This window comes from Leucopleurus acutus (genome assembly GCF_964270905.1).
Source record: "Leucopleurus acutus genome assembly, chromosome: 7".
In the NCBI taxonomy this organism is placed as follows: domain Eukaryota; kingdom Metazoa; phylum Chordata; class Mammalia; order Artiodactyla; family Delphinidae; genus Leucopleurus; species Leucopleurus acutus.
The window spans coordinates 8,500,587-8,519,665 of NC_139150.1; the positions used below are offsets into that span (position 1 = coordinate 8,500,587).

A 19,079-nucleotide genomic window follows, 5' to 3' on the forward strand; every position below is an offset into this window, starting at 1 on the left:
GGGGAAAAGGAGATCTCAGGTCCCTTGGGAGTTACAGGACGCAGGGGACCAGTTCAGCTCCAGACAGGGCACGTGCACATACGGTAACGTGCTCCCAGCCTTTCAGCTCCAAACGGAAAAACATCTGAGTTTCCCAAGTAGAAGAGCCGAAACCCAAACTGCCTGGTGATCTCCCGCCTGGATACTGGACAGCATTGCGTCTGACTCAGTTTTCTGTCTCAGGAATAGAAAGGCCTGGGCTCAGGCGCAGCTCAGAAAGTTTCCTGGATGTAAAACAGCCGCTCTGCTGCCCAGCTGAATGCTCTGGGGCCAGCATTTCCCAGACCGGTTCCTCAGAACCCCATCCCAGAGGACTCTCCAAGGAAGATGGTTCCTGCCCAGATAACGAGGGAACCTGCAGACTCCGCTGCCTTCTGGGAGGCCCACAGAGCCCATAGGCACGTTAAAGTCTCTGGGAAGAGACCTGCCTACGTGGTTTATCCCAGCCTTTCCCCAACACACAGACCCTGAATTCTTTCCCCAAGGCACACCCATGAACCGCAGGCTACACTGTCCTAAGCTGGTATAAACCCCCGACCGGGTCCAAGTGGGATGACCTCCTTCCTGGACAGAAGGCAGACATGGACCTTGCTTGTCACAGATTTTCCAGGAGGTAGGAGACAGCTGCCCCCCGCAGTGGCACTGCCTCGGAGACGGGCCTCATTTCAGGAGGACGTGGGATGTGAGATTCCTGCCAGATTGTCCTGTCCGCACCACCCTCTTCCGTCCCATGCCCAGGGGCCCTCCACCCTACAGGCCTCCGACTAACCTGCTGCCAGCCCCAGGAGGGCTCCCTGTTAAGGGAAGTAGACAGACACACAGACTACAGAAGCATGGGCACACTGAAAGGACACAGCCAGCAGAGAGTGCACTTGTCTGACAGCAGAAATGACCTAGGTGACCTGGTCAGGTGACCTGGACACTGCAGCGGGACAGACCTGTGACCAGAGCTCAACGCCATCCTCAGCTCTGACCCCTCCCCTCCTGGCCCCAGTTTCTGTCCTTCCATGGACATAAGCACCATTTCTGGCTGAAGTTCAGACATATGCTTTCATCCCAGATCAGTTTTTTACCCTCCCTCACTCTGGCTTCTCAGTGTGAAGACAGGGGCACAGTGAGCACCTGGTGGCCGCCCCGCTGCGGTCCCTGGGCAGCACCTCCTCCTCTGCCCTATGTGTGGGGGCCGTGGCTCCCCAGGGACGGAGCCCCGTGGGAGCAGCGACCAGGCTTCGGCAGTTGCCGGCCAAGGATGGCGGGTCTCAGGTCCTTGTCCAGCCTGCCTGCCACTCTCAGGGCCACCAGCAGGATGAGGACAAACCCAGGGCATTTCGTGAAGCCTCGGAGGCTGGGAAGCAAAGGCCTCCCTAGCTCTAGTGACGCCTGTGGGGAGCCCCCTCTGCAGGCGGTGAGGGGCCACCGGGCACTGCACGGTGACAGAGACAGACACACGCCGGGCTGTGGCCCACCTGCTGTGGTGTGCAGGCCGGAGACGCTTACCGAGGGCGAGTCCATTGGTGACGGCAGAGGAGGAGGCGAGGGCGAGGCCCCTGCGGGGGCTGCGCGACTCCAGGACGCTGTCGTCCAGCAGGTGCCTCGCTTTCTCCGATGGGAATGTCGCACTTTTACTCTCAACTACACTCAACTGACACATCATACTGGAAAATGGAAAGGAAGAAAGAGGCAAAGCTCCTTATCTAGGGAGTGACAGTGGTTACACCTGCCCTGGCGTCCTGAGCAGACGGCACAGCTGCAGGTGAAAGACCTCCACCCAGAACCGTGGTCTAAGTCCAGGCTCTGCCCTATCTCCCCATGTGACCTTGGGCAAGTCACATCCTTCTTCTGAGCCTCAGTTTCTCCATCTGTCAAATGGGGCCTTACGATACTTGCCCTGCCTGTCTCCCAGGATGACTGTGAGCCTCAAGTGAGCGGATGGTGCTGGTGAGCCATGGGGCCACACAAGCGAAGGGACCGTGTGACCCTGCGGTCAGCACGTCTGGTCCTGGAGTCACAAACCTGGTCCAAATCCTCACTCCAGCCTTACTCACCACTGCAAGGTACTTCACCTGTCGAACCTCACCAGCCTCGTTCTTACGATGTGTATCATATAGCGCCTAGCTTGGAGGCCTGCAGGGGCTCAGTGAGAGAATGCTGGACAGGCACGTAGCAGAGCATCCAGCACAGAGCAAGCCCCAGACACTTGGAGAGCAACCCTTTCTCCTCTAGCCTGTGAGTGACTCCAGGGCCGGTCTGGGCTGGTTGGGGCTTGTGTCTTAATGGTGGAAGGAAGGAAGGAAGGAAGGAAGGAAGGAAGGGAGGGAGGGAGGGAGGGAGGGAGGGAGGGAGGGAGGGAGGAGGGAAGGGGGGAGGGAAGGGGGAGGGAAGGGGGGAGGGAAGGGAGGAGGGAAGGGGGAGGGAAGGGGGAGGGAGGGAGGGAGGGAGGGAGGAGGGAAGGGGGAGGGAAGGGGGAGGGAGGGAGGGAGGGAGGGAGGAGGGAAGGGGGGAGGGAAGGGGGAGGGAAGGGGGGAGGGAAGGGGGAGGGAAGGGGGGAGGGAAGGGGGGAGGGAAGGGAGGAGGGAAGGGGGGAGGGAAGGGGGAGGGAAGGGGGGAGGGAAGGGAGGAGGGAAGGGGGAGGGAAGGGGGAGGGAAGGGAGGGAGAGGGAGGAAGGGACCCAACTGCTCAGGATTCTGTGCCCGACACCCTGGGGACACGGGCATGGCTGCCCCAGCCATGCTGAGGACCATGCATGTCCCCCAGCTGTCAGCCCCACACAGCTGGGTGAACCAGCAACAGGCTCACTGCTCTGCAGGCTTTCTGCAACAATTCGCAAGCAGAGACTCTGAGCCCCAGAACCCAAGCACCATGAGACACCTAGTGCTCCCTGGATGACAGTCATGGTGTCCACTGGACTCTGGGGTTTTCCACAAGGAGGCACTAACCGAGCTTGGGCAAACCTCCTGGGATCCCTCCACTGTTTCCCTGCCCTTCCCCACATACTTCCTCCCTTGGCTGCCGAGCCCGTGGAACCCTGTCACCAGTTCGCAGGCTGTGCTGCCGTGGATGCCCCCACTCTTCCTGAGCACGTGCCAGGCCTGAGGAGAGGGCACCAGCCCGGGACGCCGCGAGTGCCCATCAGTGACTCCCAGACGGGCGGGGGAGGGTCCGGTGGGCCGGCATTCCCAGCAGCCCTTCAGCCCACGCCCCACGCTCAGCCATCTAGACCCGGGGAGCAGGGGGTGCTCGCTCAGTCACCCACTTGTTGCCCAGGCTGTGGCTCTTCCTGTGTCTCGGAACTGGGGGTGTGGGGAGGCTGCCAGCCACAGATGCATCAGGACAGGTGGGCCGCCGGCTGAACCTCGCAGAACTGGAGCCGCCGGCGGGGGCTGTGAACAGAGCAGAGAGAGTGATGGTGGTGCTGCGGAGGCTCAGGGGAGGGGGGCTGGGTTTGGGGGAAGGCACCTGGCCCAGCTGTCATGGGGGGCAAGGTTCTCCCAAGTCCTGTGGGCTTCCACTCACAAGACCCTGACCCCTCCCTCCCTGCTTCCAGGCTGACAACCGACCGTCAGGAGGGCCAGTGTCCTGCTCTGCGTGGTGGCCCCCTGACTGGGCAGCCCTGCTGCTCATACGGGGGAGAGTGCCGTGGACAGACGTGGGGTTGGACGCGGGGATCAGCAGCCTGGCCTGTTTCCCTGCGGTGAGACCCTTCGGGTGGCAGAGCTGAGCCTTAACAGCGTGACTTCTGAGTCCAGGTCCAGGGCCCTTACCCTGTGCCCTTCCACAGCCACTTTCTGTTCTCAACCACACATCCGACAAAAAGGGATGTGTGGAGGGCTTACTGGGGAGCAGCGGATTTAATGAGAGGAAGCACAGCTAGGTAGGCAGGGGTTCAGACCCCTGGCCTCTCAGCTATTGCCTGGGTGACCTTGGACGGGTTACTTACTCCCGGAGCCTCAGTTTCCTCATCTGAAAGGTGGGAATAATTCACTCACCTGGCAGGTGGTTGGGAGGGGTCATGTAGTAATGTGTGCAGAGTTAGCGTTCACTCTGGTTTTATTATGATAATATTACCTTGTCCTCCTCAGCCCCAGTCATGGGGCCAACAGGAGGTCATCAGAGCCAGGGGGTCGGGGCCACAAACCCCACTGAGCCGCACATGCAGAGACGGAGGCAGAATCCTTCATGCTGGCCATGTCCACAGCTATATTTTGTGGGGTGTGGTCTGGACCACTGTGGTACTCTTTAGTTTCTGTGGCTTGGGAAGGGAGGTGTTTAAGGTGTTACGAAGACGGGTTCTTGGACTCTAATCAACAGAAACTGATAAGAGGTCAGATGAGGAATTCAGGCAAGGCTTTATTTGGACTCACGCTCACAGGGGAGCGAAAACAAGTAACAGGTTCCCTTGCTCACTCCCTGAAGGGGGGCGAGCTTGTTCCTTTCGTGGGGTCAGGTCAGGGGCGGATGGGTGGGTCAGGCTGGAGGGGTGGCTTAGGGGGTGTGCCCACCCCTTGGGGGTGCTGTGTGCAGGGATCACGTGTAGTACCCTGCCCAGAAGTGGCAGTTGGGTTTTGGCCTTTTTGCATCTTATTGTTCATAATTTGCCCCAACTGCCCATGCCCACAGTTATTTTTAGTCCCTTATGGTTTCTCTGTATCTGTTGCTGGAGGAGACGTTTGTCCAGGTGCAAGCCCTGCAGCAAAGGGCCCCAGGTCCCAGCCTGTCTCAAAGGGACGTGACCCCAGATGCCAACTTAGCCTTAGCTACCTGGGCCAGACACCGGAAGTGGGGGCCAGGGTTTCCACAAAGGGGCTGGGCCACTTCCTGCGGAGCACATCAAACACCCTGCAAACCAAGGGGCTGCTGCCTGGCCGTGCTGGGGAACGTCCTGGAGGGCCTGTGAGGCCCGAGGCCATCCAGGACTCCAGATCCTCCACCACAAGATGCTGCAGATCCACAAGTGACCTAAGGGTTCCCATGTCCTCCAGCATGTTTGGTCCATTCTTATTTTAGTGTCCAAAACAATGACCCCTGTCCCCAGCCTGTCCACTGCGGAAAGTCTAGCTCCCCTCTGGCACTTCGGAGGGTTCACAAGGCAAGGAACTCACATCATCTTAAGCTCTGAATTCCTGCTCCCAGCTGCCATCCCACTCCCTGCACCCCCTCCACGCCGCACCCCCCCCACCCCCATCTTCTCCTTCACTTCCCCAAGTTCCCGCCGCCACACCCTTACTAGGTCTCCGCTGTTCCATTCAACAGCTATTCCCCAGGAGTCTCCTCCCTCTTTCAGCCCCCTGCACAACTCTTAGACCACCCCCCCCTCCAAAGGATGCCACTCTCCTGCCATGAGAAAACTGTGCTTGTCAAGTTTGATCTTCCTCGCATCTGGCTCTGCAATTGCCAAGTGCACCTCCGTCCACGCCAGCCTACCTGCCAGGCCTGGGGAGCCGGGACCACCTCCCAGCCCTACTGTTCCCTCTGAGAAGTCACCCCCCCCCCCAACTTTCCCCTTCTCGCCACTCAGTCCCCTTCCCCAGCCTGTGCACACACTTAAATCTCTCATTTGTGAAAAGGTCTCGCGGCCCCGGCTCTCCTCCCGGCCCCGGCTCTCCTCTCGGCCCCGGCTCTCCTCCCGGCCAGCCACGCTTCCTCAGACAGAGGCCCGCTCCTCCTTACCCCGTTGTCACCCCCTCGCTCACTCCTCAAGTCGCTGAACCTGCTCTTCATTCCTGATGACATTCCCACTGACCTCCTTTTGGCCTAATCGTTGAACGCTCATCGGCCTCCTCACCAGCACCCTTGGTGTCTGGCGCTCGCGATCGCTCGTCGCAAGGCTCTACTTCCTGGGCGTCTGTGGCGCCGCGTGCCCCTGCTCCTCCCTGCGCCTCTTCGATCGCCGTCAGTCTGCCTCCTCCGCGGGCCCCTTGCCCTCCAGCAGCCGGTGCTGCCTACCCAGGCCTCCCTCTTTGGCTCCTGGTTTTGATTTCATTTTAACTCAGCAGATCGGCTGATGACGCAAGTCTCTGCCGCCTTCCTCTTTTCTGAGCCTGAGACCTACACATCCACCCGCTGGCATGACATCTCCATGTGAACTTTCCTAAGATACCACAAGTTCAGCCAGGGTTGAACCTGGACCCTCCTCCTGTATTTCCAGCCTTGGTTGGAGGCCCTGCTGGCCACTCAGTCTCCTGGCCTGGAAGGAGGGGTCGTCTTGGCTTCTTCCAGACGGTGACTGGCTTTGCTCTTCTCACTTGCTGTACACGATCGCCAAGGCCCCTAGGTTTTGTACAACCCCTCCCTGCCCATCTCTCTTGTCACCGACTGGTCTGGGTCCCCACACTTTTATCTTCTTCCTGCAACCAGTCTAATCTTCTCAAATCCAACCACCATACAGATTCATGAGTGTTTGATAAATGGAAAGCTGACCATGTCATTTCCTTGCTTGAAACTGCCAGGGGCATGGTGCTCTCCCTGCCATACCTGGTCATTTCAGCTGATCTTACAGTCCTGATGGAAGAATAAAGGGACAAAGTAGCCAAGACAAATCCTATGAAGAATAGTACAGGACTTGCCCTACCCGGCATCAGACCCGAACACAAAACAATAGTAATTCAAACAGTCTGGAGTTGGGGCTTGGGCAGAGAACTGTTCAGTGAATCAGAAGTGAAAACCTGGACTTGCTTCATGGTGGTGGCGGCATTACAATTCAGAGGGTAGGGAGGCTCTTTTCAGTACGTGGGGCTAGAACCACTGGGTTCCACGTGGAAAAAGATGAAATTAGAGTCCTCCTACCTTATATTATACAAGTGGATTAATGCCATAAATGTGAAAAGCAAAAATGCAGAACTACTGGGAAAAAAACAGACAATCCTTATGACCTTGGGGAAAGGAAAGAAACAAAAGGCATAAACCCTAAAGGAAAAGAAATGAATAAATTTGACTACATTTAAAATTAAACATTTCTGCACCCAAACAAACAAACAAATAAAAGACAGCAAAAGCAATGTTAAAAGGCAAGTTGTAGTCTGGGAGAAGGTATCTGTCACCCACATCACCAGCAAAGGGTTCACGTTCAGATTTATAGAGAACTTCAAATACCAGTAAGAAAGAGACAAACCCACACCCCCAGAAAACTGGCAAAGGAGACAAATGGGGAAATTCACAAAAGAGGAAATGACCCCAATGACCAATAACTATAGGGAAAGATGCCTTAACCTCACTGGTAATAATGGGAATGCAAATTACAGTAAAAACGAGGTACATTTTCACCTCACTAGATTGTAAAAAAATAATTAGCGTGACAATATCAAGTGTTGGCTAGGTGTGGAGAGACAGGAATGCTAGTTTGGGGCTCATTTGAGTGTCAAATACTTGGAAAGCAATTAGCAATGCTGAGTAAAGGTGAAGATGCCATGCCTTCATGGCATCACCATGACCCTGGGATTCCAATTCTGGGTGTCTGCCCTCAGGAAACTCTTGCATACATGCACAAGGGGACACGTTTACAATGATGTTCAATGTGGAAACAGCCTGCATGCCCCTCGGTAGGGAAATGGATAAGTGAGCTGTGGTCTATTCATTCAACAAATTCTACAGAGCAGGAAAAAATGAAGAAACTGGATCCACAGGTATCAGTACGGATAAAATCACAGAAGCATATGCTAAGTTGGAAGAGCAAGTTGCAAAAGAATGCTTATGTGGATGGCATGATGCCCTTTATGTAAAATTTTAAAAACATACCCGAAAATGGTATATATGTTTGTATATACCTGTAGTAAAACACAAAAATTTACACAGGATAACACACACTGTATCAGAACAGTAGACACCTCCATAGGGAAGAAAGGGAAAGGATGGGGTGAGAGGGACTTCTGCTCTATCTGTAATTAATTAGGAAAATATAAAGAAAGTATGGCAAAATGTTAACTTCTGTTAAACATGGGTGGGAGGTACAATGGGTATTCTCTATGTATAAATGTTTCGTCATTTAAAATGAGCATACTTGAAAAATGAGTGGACACTCCTTCTGTGCCAGGTACTGTGCTAAGGGGCTGTGTTGGACTCCAGATCCGTCCTTCTCCACCCTGTGCCATGAACTGGGGGCTGCACTACGGGGCCTAGGTCAGTGGGCACCCTTCCGTCTGGCTCATGGTCAGCTCAGAATGATGGGGAGCCCGGGCCAGAGACAGGGGAAGGGAGGACAGCGAGGCTAGGGCACGGCTTTCTGCAGCTCTCTCCTGTGGTCACCCCTGAGAGGTGCGGTCTCCAGGCCCCCTCTGCTCTGGTTTTGGTAACCGCTGCTTCCCTGCACCCTTGCAGGCCTAGGGGCGGTTACAGTGCCCCACTGTTTCTAGCCGGGGGTGCTGGGCTGTGCCTTGGGCTTCCCGACACCCTCGTTCTGACACTCTCCTCTGATCACCCCATTTGAGCGTCATCTGTGTCTGCCACAGCCCTGCAGTGCCTTCACATTTAACCCACACAACACCCCCTGAGGTCCGTTATTAGCCTTGGTTCACAAATGGGGAAGCAGAAGCTCAGGAGGTTAAGCCTCGAGGACAGGGGGCTGGTTGTTGTGGAATCTGGTTCAAGTCTAGGCCTTGTGAATGCTCAGAGGGGGCACCTGGGACCACCTGCCCAGCACCTTTGCCAGAAATCGCCCCTCTCCCGATGGGGGTCACAGGGGAGCCAACCCCAGACCAGCGCCACTGTGGCCCTGCCCCTGACCTCGGCTTGGGGGAGACACCTTCCCCAGGATTTTCAGATTTGGGCCAGGAAAATGTCTGAGGACAATCTCTCTTTGGGATGGGAAATAAAACCTAGATACGGTCGATGGCCATGTTTCCCTGCCTGTGGAGCAGGCGGGTGGGTCTACGGAGAGAGGCTCACGGTTAAGGCAAAAAGCGAGGTGGAAGGGAGTCCCAGTGGCCCCTGGCCTTCCCTGGCCTGGCTGCTCAGCCTCCCAGCCAGAGTCTGCCTCTGTTGTCTGCAGCCCAAAGAACCTTCTCGAGGAGGCCCCACCACATCACGCCGCCTCTCGGCCAGGTGGCAGGAGAGGGTGCTGCCAAAGCAGCTCCAGGTCTTTGCTCAAAACCCATCAACCTCCTCTGTTAGCAGGAGTGTCCTTGCTCAAAACTTGCCAACACCCCCGACTCTAGCAGCAGTGAACATAAATCTTTAAGTTAAAGGGTCCAGAGATGATAAAGGAAGCTACACACACACACACACACACACACACACACACACACAAAGAAAAAAACCACATGGAACCAGCTGGGACCAAGATGGCACGAAGCTGACTTCCAACAGACCCTGAGTCTCATTATATGTTGATCTGACTACATTAGCACATTAAATGATACATCTACTGGTGGCCGGGACTGGACATTAAGGACCAAAGAAGGATAAAAAGGGGGTGGCACCCCACTCCCTCGAAAAAGCCCCGTCCCTTCCCCGGCAGACGAATGCATCCGTCTCCCCATCATTAGCCTCACTCCTCCTCCCTTTGTCTTTACTCTAAAATTAATTGATCTGTGAATTTAGTTCCTGCTTCTCCATTCTTTGGCCACTGAATAAAGCTTGTGCTGTGTTGATCTCAGCTTCTGTTTCGTCATTTGCCCATTGGGACCCAAATGGAAAAAATAACCCTCCTCTGCTGAGACAGAGCGCTCAGGCTGAGGCTCCAGCAGGGTCCACACGACGTAATTCGGTAACAAGAGGGGGTGCTGTCTGAGGTACCACCAATTCCATCCTGCATATGGCATCTCAAGAACGGGGCTCTGACAGACCAACCCATAATAATGAAGTCAGAGAGTCGTGGCCTGGACTTCACCAACCCTGGGAGGGTCCATGGGAGCCAGCGAGGACCGTGGCTAAGCTTCGTGCATGTGTGCATTTTCCTGTGAGGGGTTCCACGCCGCCATCAGCTTCTTCGAGGTTGTCATTCTTAACCAGGGCATGTTTGTATCAGAAGCATCTGGAGGGTGTGTGAGAAATGGAGTTTCTTGGGCCCATTCCAGGAGGGTCTGATTCTGCTGGCCTAGGGGAGGTTTGGGGGCGCTGATCTCCAGGTGATTCTGACGGGCACCCAGTGAAGAACTGCTCAAAGCGATGGAAGGAAAACAAGTTCTGTCCCAGGTGAAACATCCCGTGTAGCTGCTGCAGGGAGGAGAGGCAAGCATGGGCGCATCGGCTTTGTTTCTGTTTTGCACACATTGCTCAATAAATGTATCCACGCGGAGGGTGGAATGCGCCTTGTTTGTCAGCTGCATGTACGTGGGATTACAGTCTCATCGCCTGAGTCACTCTGGCTCCCACCCCAGGTTCAGAAATTATGATAAAGGTCAGATCGCCTGGCTCCTCCTCGTGGTTTGAACTGCTGGTGTCGTAGTATTAAGAATGGTGATAACTGAATGCTAAGGGCCGGGGCCCCGTGCTGTGGGCGGGTCCTCCGAGGAGGGCCGATTTGCAGGTAAGAGAGCCAGGGCTTCTATATCTACCACGCGCAGGACCTGGGCCCAGGGCTACACCACTGTGCTGGTCGTGGCGAGTGGGGTCCACGTGGCGGGGGAGGAGCTCTAGCAGTTCAAAGGTCAGGCATTAGTGGAAACCTGGGAAGGTGGAACACGGTGACAGACCTGAGGTGATCTGACAAGCAGGAGGCACTTCCTGAAGGCAACATGTGATGGATAAGGTCCAACTGCTACTCCCGAGGAAGGGAAGGTGAAGGAGACTGACATCTATCATGCAGCAACTGTGTGCCAGGCTTGTGTAAACACTTGTGTCTGAATTCGATGACTCCTGTGCAGTTGATACTTTGACTATCCTCGGCCTCGTGTCGGAGGCACACCAGGTCACGTGGCAGAGGCGTGCTGGGTTTGCTCCTTTAACCGGCCGTGTGTGCAGCAAGAGCCGTACGCTCTGAGGCTCTTCTGGGAACTTCCTCAGCCTCTGCTCACTCCTGATCCACTCCCTTCCCCACCTGTCTCCGGTGGTTCCTGCATCCTGGCTCTGACCCCCAGTTCTGGCTCTCCCAAGCCTCCGGACTCACCCTTGGTTTCTCCCACTCAGCTCCTGACTCTCCCTCCAGGCCGAGGCCCAGATCCGCCCCCCTCTTCTCCCTGCTTTGGACAGGAGGCATGCCTGGCCTCAGATGCCCCTCCAGCCAGCTGAGGGAAGGGTTGGGGGGCGGCGGGTGGGGCGCAAGCAGAAGAGGCTGTGATCTCCCTAGGCCCAGGCTCCACGCTGAGGCTGCTCAGACTGCCCTGGGTCTCAGACACTCCCATCCCTGCATTGCGGACCAACAGCCCGGGTTTGACGCCGAAGCAGAAGAATTTCCATTCAGCTGGGACCTAGGGATGGAGGTGGCTTCTCTGACCGTTAAGTAACACTCTGCTACTGAAAGGCCTCACGTTCCTGCCCCAAGGCCTGGGGGGGGCCACCACGTGACAGCACCAGGGACACGTGTCTTCTGGGACCGGTTCTGAGCGGGTGGCTGGCAAGTTTGTTTTTCCCTGTCCTTGGGGCGGGGGCAGTGATAATGAGCCTGGCCCTGGCCTGGCTTAGCAGAGTGTGGTCCCCACTGCCCAGCCCGATATGGCACGGACAGTTGGAAAAACTGACCACGCGGCTTGACTATCTCAGAAGATTGCTCTATTTTTCCTCTGCAAAATTTTTCCATGAATAATCTTTAAGTGGCTGTTTCTTTAGCAGTTTTATTGGAACATATGAGAACTGACAGTCACTGGGGAACGAGATATCATGAAAGAAATCTGGTTTTCATTACATTTCTCTCAAGAAACTGACATGCTGCCCAACAGACCACTCATTGACTGGAAGAGAAAAGAGCACAGGGCCCTCTAATAGTGGCTTTGGAGTGGACAGGATTAAGGATGATGAATGGCGACAGCAAAGAACGTGGAATCCAGAGGCAGACAGGCCTGGGCTCCCACTGGTATCTGCCACCTCCCGGCTGAGTGACCTTGGGCGAGTCACTCGTACCTCTGAGCCTGAATTCTGCATCTGCAAGATGGGGGCAGTGGTCTGGCCTGGCAGGTTGCCTGTGAGGAGGAAACGACACAGCAGCCTCCCGCCTTCCTCAACAACCCCCGGGCCAGGTGCGGTACGGCCACTCTGAATTAGAGCTGATGTTCTGCCTTCAGGCAGTTACACTCAAGTGGGGGCAGAGACAAGCAACCAGATAACTACACCCAGGAAAGACACATGCTTGGATAGGAAAAAAATAAATAAATACGGTGATAGCAAGAACTATTCAATACATCAATTGAATAACTACCACGACCATAATGGTGGTGGTGGTGGTGACGGCTGACATTCATCGAGCACCTACGAGGTTCCAGATGCTGTGCTCAGTGTTCTGTACACAGGATCTGATGCAAGCTTCACAGTAACACTGCCTCGCACGCCCTGTGGGCATCTCAACGGTGTGGGACCTGCGGTCGGAAGGGTCGGGCGAGGGGCTGCTGAGCAGTGGAGCCATGATCAGGGCACCTGAGAACACAGGAAGGTCAGAGAGGACCCGGAGGGTCAGACCTCCAGACTGGCGCAGGAGTTCCAGCAGGGGCAGCCGTACAGGCAGAAGGAACCCACGACAACAGACACAGGACCTACTCGAGAAACTGCAGAGAGCCAGCCAGGCTGAAGAGCTGAGGGTGGCGAGAGACAGAGAGAGAGAGAGAGAGAGAGAGAGAGAGAGAGAGAGAGAGAGAGAGAGAGTGTGTGTGTGTGTGTGTGTGTGTGTGTGTGTGTGTGTGTGTGTGTCAGTGGGGGGGGCGGGCCCAGAGGGGCCTAGAGCTCAATGAGGGGAAGGCGTGGAGATTTTTAGGAGAGGGGGTGATATGCTCAGATTTGCACCCTAGAAATCTCACTCTGGTCCAGACCACAGGCTGGGAAGGAGAGATGGGAGCCACAGGTGTCTAGGAGGTGGACCAGCTGAGTGGCATGAGGGGGATTCGGGGGTAACCATCCGTGGAGGCTAGTGCCTCACCAAGGAGGGAGCAGGCTGGGGGGGGCCGATGAGAAGCTCAGTTTGGGATTGATGTCTGCGGGCCACTGGGTAGATGGGTGAGGTGCTCGGGAGACACGGCAGCTGCGGACAGGTGTGCAGGACTTGTCAGCACAGGGGTGTGTGGAGCCCCGGGAGTGGGCAAGACATCCAGGCTGTAAGTTCAGTGGGAAGGGGGAAGGCCTGGGACAGAAGGCGGGAAACCAGTGTTTGTGGGAGGAGAAGAGAAAGGCTAAGAAGGAACATGTGTGAAACCAGGATCAACAGAACAGATATTTGAGAAAATGATCATTTTAAATTCACAAAGAAAGTGATCTCGTGCTTTGTTCATATTCTAAAGGAAGATGGCTCAGAAGTGTTGCACGATTCTGACTGCAGCAGCCCCTGGTCTCAGCTGTCATGTCCTCCTCTCAGAGGTGGCCTTGGCCGGCCAGCCAGCACCAGGAGTCTGCCAGGAGCCAGGGGCCTCTTCTAACCATCAGCGTGGACCACAGCAGACAAGCCCAGAGCACCCCAGAAACGACCTCCTGTTCATCCTGTACGTTTCTCTTGGAAGGGAAAGAACTGCTGGTCTTCTCCCACCCTCAGGGGTGAAATTAGACACGGGCGAGGGCTTTCATTGAGACGCAGGGCCCAGCGCTTCACAGAATTCAGGTCCCTGAGTTCTCACAAAGAGGGCGGCAACCCCATCCTCCTGGGCACGAGTGGCCTGTGCCTGGCCTTCTTGGCGCCCATCCATCCATCTGTGTGTGATCTCCTGCTGACCGTCCATCCCCACCCCCGCCCGACACCAGCCCCGGGAGGGAGGGATCGTGTCCCCAGTGCCCAGTGCAGGCCTGGGCGAGCAGTCGGAGCGCCAGCCAAGTGTGCCGAATGGCCCAGCGCCGTGCCCACGGCTGCAGAGAAGCCGGCTCTGCGGAGGAGGACACGTGGCCGGGATAGGGAGCCTCGTTCCCACGGGTTCCAGCGGCATCAGAGCGGCCCTGTCCCGGGTCAGCACTGCCCAATTTAAGCACCCTGGCAGCCCTGCCGCCGCTCTCGGGGCTGTGCACCAAGTCTCACACATTCGAAATTAATGGGAGGCAGCTGTGTCGGAGGAAAACGACTCAATCTGGAATCACAAGACTTGCATTCCAGTCCAGCCTCTGCCTGGGCTGAGCTGGGAGCCCGTGGTCCAGCCTGCTCAGGCTCCCAGCCTCCGCATCATCCCTGGAGACCAGGATGACAACTGGCGCGATCCGGAGCCACCGAGCACCGCCCTGAGCGTCTGGGGTGCAGCGCCCACCTTTGCCTGATTCCAAGGGGCTCTGTGTCTTTTGGGTTCTTTCCTGCGTGGGCTGAGAGCCCTGTTCTCAGGCCGGGGCCCTCCCTGGGTCTGCCAGAGCCCTGCGGCCCTCCAGGGCCCGGGGGCCCCTCTGCACAGAAAGTCTGTTTGTGTTGAAAGCCTTCTCTGGCCAGGTTTCATGGTGGAGCCTGGGAGCCGGTGACTTTTACGTTCACACGCGTTCTTTGTTTCTCATACATGTAGCTCTTACAGGTCCTTACTGTGAGCCAGCCTCTATCTCACACTCACTCAGTTTGCCCCAGTTCATTTCCTTCTGAAAAATGGCATCTGATCACCCTTCAACTGCGGTGAGGCCCAGACGCTTTCTCCTCAGAGCCGGAGGCCCAGATCCCCAGACCCCCGCAGGCAGCAGGTTTAAGTCTGGGCTCATCTGCTTGACCTTGACGCTAACAGGCTACTAAGATGGGAGACTCCAGGGACAAGTAGGTGTGAACTCCAGGGTGAACTGGCTCCCTGGCTCTTGATGGCCCCTCACTGGGAGCCCCTACCCACTCTGAGAATATAAGCGGGTGTGTGTGGGGGTCCTCGTCCCTCACTCGTGCAGTGCTCTCTCACTCTCCTCAACCACAGTGAGGGGTCTCCAGGCCACTTGAGGAGCTTGCTCTATGTCCCCCAGCAGCTGGGAAACCCAGGGCACTCCCAGTGCCTCACTCAGGCCTGGAGCCCACATGGCTGCAGCCAGAGGACAGTGGTGGCCACACTAGGGTTAGCGGTGCTCACAGGTCCCTCAGTACCAGGACAGGTACGGCCTCCCATGGACCAAGGTGGTCCCTGTGAGGAGAGCTGGCGTGGAGCTGAAGGCTTGAGGGGATACCAAGCAGCAAGAAGCTGGTGGCGGGCACAGACCGAGGGGCCATGCAGTGGCCCCCGGAATAAATCTGCATCTGCCTGGGCCAAGGAACCGCTGGAATCTCTGCAAAACCCATGAAAGTGCCATGAGAGGAAGAAGCATCTGGAGTCGGCACTGTGCCCGCACCGTTCTTGGCACTCAGACCCTGCAGTCAGCAAGCCGAGGAAGGTGGAGAAACGCCCAGGGAGGGAGAGCGGCCAACACCCCTGCTCTCTCATCACAGGTAGTCAGGCCCCAGCTGGGGCGAGGGAAGGAGTTAATGCCAAAGCAGGTTTGGAGTTCTACTCTTACATGGAACCAGGCTTCTAAGGACCACGTTGGGACAGCCTGCGACTCCAAGTGTCTGTGGGAAAGTCACAGATGTGCCAAGGTTGTCACCAGAAGCAGGGTGCTTCCTGCCCTGCACAGATGATGGGGACAGAGCCCAGAGTGCTCTGGGGCCCTCAGGTGCATCCTGCTTCTTGCACGTGTTGCGTACAGGTGACAACCAGTCCAGAACCCTGGGCTCAGCAACTGGCTCTGCCCCTTCCTCCAGGCATAAGATGGGGGGTGAGGGCATGCACCCCAGCACCTTCACCTATAGGATGGGGATGATATTGCACACACACGCCCCCCCACCTCACAGGGTAGGTGGGAGGCTCACCAAGCGAGCGCGTGGGATGGGCGTAGAACAGTGCCTGGCAGAGAGTACACCCTCAGTACGTGTTAGCTGCCGTTACTATTACGATTACTATCATTATCTTTGCACCCCTGTTTCCCTACCATGAACCAAGTGGCGAGGTCCACCTGCCCTCTCCTTGGGCCTGGCAGGCCTTTGTAGACTGCCTTGACCTACAGGGTGTGGCAAATGCAAGGCTATGTGACTTCCGAGGTGGGTCACACAGATGCCATGATGCTTTGGGGACATCCGCTTTCGGGGAGCAATGCCATGCAAGAGTTATGAGACTGCCACGCGGCAGGGGAGCCCAGGCCACACGGGAGGCCACATGTATGTTCGTGTTCTGCCCCAGATAACCAGCCAGCACCACGCATGTCCAGATGGTTCCAGCCCCCAGCATCAAGTCCCTCTCAGCCTTCAAGTCTTTCCAACTGAGACCCCAGATATCGTGGAGCAGAATTTGGACAGGCTGTTTCCTGTCCAGATTCCTGACCTGCAAATCTATGCATAGAATAAAATGGTTGCTTTGTGCCGCTAGGTCCTGGGCTTGCAGGTTATGCGGCCGTGGTACCTGGCGCGGCTGGTGAGTGGTGAGCTGGAGCTGAGGTGAGGGCACTCCAGCCCCCCGTCCAGTGCTCTGCTGGCTGTGTCACGCTGCCCTTCCATCCGGTCAGCATCAGAGCCTGCCTGCGAGGGCCAGGAGCTAACATTCCTTAGTGCTAAGCGCGTGCCAGGCCCTATCTAAGGGCTTTTCCGGCCCAGCCTCAGCCCTGTGAAGTAAGCCTACGTGAAGTATTTATTCCTATTCCCATTTCACCAGTAAGAAAACCGAGGCTCAGAGGGGCTACGCCAATTGCCAAGGTCCCAGAGCTAGGAAGCGCGGGAGCCAGCCCTTGCGCTCAGGCCGCCTGACTCCAAAGCAGGGCTTTTACCCGCTGAGCCATAGAACAAGGAAGATGGAAAGGTGTGTCGGACAGCAGTCCTGAAGGAAACTTGCGGCCCAGGGTGAGATTTTCCATGGACTTGCTTTGCTGCCAAAGAATCTTCAGAGAAAACCTGTCAGTTGGTTCAGCCATGTGGAGGTGGGGCTCCCGAGATCTGGAAATGTCTTCACCGGGTCCAAGGCACACACAAACATCACTTGCCCTCTCTTGGGGTCAACGTTCTTTATGATTTTCGCTCTCCAGGAAAATATTAGTTCATTTATATAAACTAAACATTACATATGGGGGGCGGGAATAGAAGACGTGGCATTCCTGGCCTTTTTTCTCCCCAGACCAGAAACTGAGAAGGTTTCTCCACTTCCCTTCTCACAGTCTGTCCATCTGTCGGTACAGAGCTGCTGGCACAGCTGCTCCCCAGGGGTGGAGAGTGGGGCGCAGGGGCATCGCAGCGATGGAGTGCCCCCCTGTCCCCTCACGCCTTCTGATGCCTGCCTCCCCCAATAAGGCGTGAATGGAGCCCAGGAGGGCAGGTCTTCGCCGGGTTCCGCCGGGGCCTGGCTCACAGCCGGCCCTGGCATGTGAAGCCTCGGGTAAACAGATGCCTCTTGGGGCCTTTCCTCGGCAGGTGTGGGGTGCCTGCTGGCTGGAAAGAGCCCAGAGCTGTAGGCCCGGCCCCCATCCCAGGGAGCCGAGGGAGGCTGCGTTCCTCCCATTCCTGGGCCTGCAAGAGGCACATTCCTGTCCCCGGATCTGGTCGGGCTCCTGCCACGCAGCCCAGTCTAACTGCCAGACGCAGAAGGCCTCCCTGGAGCTGCCCTCTGGCCCCGCCCCCCACGGGACCCCGCGGGTCCCCTCTGTCGTCTGAGGGTGGGAAGCCGGGACCACTGAGTGCGTCTGAAGCCTTCCAGACGCGCCCGGGCCCTCTGGTGATCAATGAAAACCTTAACATCCTGCTTCCAGGCTGGAGCCAGGGATTTGAAAAGTCATTGCAGACGCTCCTGGGCGCCTGGGTCTGCCGGCCACACTGTGTGGAAACGCCGGCCTCAGCACTTTTCTGGGAGGAACGTGGAGTCAGCAGGCAGCCCGGGAACCAGGTGCCCACAGGGCCCCGCCAGGAGCCCAGAGACCAAGCGCCCCAGGTGCCGGGCTCTGGGAACCCCGGGCTGGTGGGGAAAGCAGACACAGAGGGACAAAGAAGCTGCAAGAGGGTATAACGCAAGGTGGGCAAACTCTGGAAAAGGCCAGGTAGTGAAGGTTTTAGGCTTTGCAGGCCATGGGGTCTCTGTCCCAACCTCAGCTCTGCTGTCGTAGAGAGCAAGCCGCCAACGTGCCCACGGCTGCGTTACGAACCAGGGTGGGCTGCGTTAGGGCCATGGTGTGCTCCTTGCCCACAGTGTAACGGGGGTCCTGACCTGGGGGGCGGGGGTGGGGCTGGGTGGAGGAAAGGCTTCCCTGGGGCCATGACATTTAGCTAAGACCTGAGGAGTGATTCAGGTGGCAGAGGCAGAATCATAATATTGACAATAATATCATCATCCTAATAAAGTTACCCTTGATGAGTGTGTCCCATGAGTCAGGGACTTGCGAAGTGTTTGACACACACGCGACCTCAATACATTTGCACAGCTCACTGTGGGAGGTATGATTATGCCCGCTTTACAGATGGAGAAATTGAGGCTTGGCGGGTATGTGGGCTGTTCTGTCTGACCCTTCAGACGCATTCTTCCCCCTGCTTGGTGCCTGTGGGAGGCTGACCCCCGAGAGGCATCTCTTGGCTCCCTCACCCAGGCCTCCAACTGGGTTTGGCCGATGGGAGGCTCTGGCAGCAGATGGGGTGGGAGGGCAGAGGAGAGAGAGGTCAGCGCATTTTTTTCTCCCCCCTCCTTCCTGCTTCACCCTCCGCTACCACAGCTCCTGCGAAGCTGACCGTCCTCTGCGACTCAGAGCTTGCCAGAGTGGGTAACATGTTTCCCCACCAGGTCCTTCAGCCTAGAGGCACTGGGGGCCTCGCTATCCTTTGTGTGAAGTATTTATTCCTACTGCCATTTCACCTTCATTAAGTTTCTTCCGGTGAGTCATCCGGGGGCAATTCTGTTTCCTGCCAGGATTTTCTGACTGATGCTTGAGGTTAGTTAACTTGCTGGCTTCTGGTTTCACATGGCTAATACACAACGGAGCAGGTGGAGGTGATGGGGGATGGGATGGAAGGAGAGTCCAGCTGAACCTTGAG

The 19,079-nt window shown here is 56.6% G+C and overlaps 1 protein-coding gene across 1 annotated transcript in view; it reads right to left on the minus strand.

The window, feature by feature from the left end:
- The window catches only part of RALGPS1 (Ral GEF with PH domain and SH3 binding motif 1), a gene marked incomplete at its 3' end in the record, with an annotated part of 264,029 nt that overhangs the window by 20,616 nt on the left and 224,334 nt on the right, over nucleotides 1–19,079 (minus strand). The window contains exons 12-13 of the mRNA XM_082842036.1: nucleotides 3,294–3,420; nucleotides 1,537–1,694 (exon numbers count right to left, since the gene is read on the minus strand). Of these exons, the coding sequence (XP_082698162.1) occupies nucleotides 1,537–1,694; nucleotides 3,294–3,420 (285 nt within the window). The remainder of the gene's footprint in view (nucleotides 1–1,536; nucleotides 1,695–3,293; nucleotides 3,421–19,079) is intronic.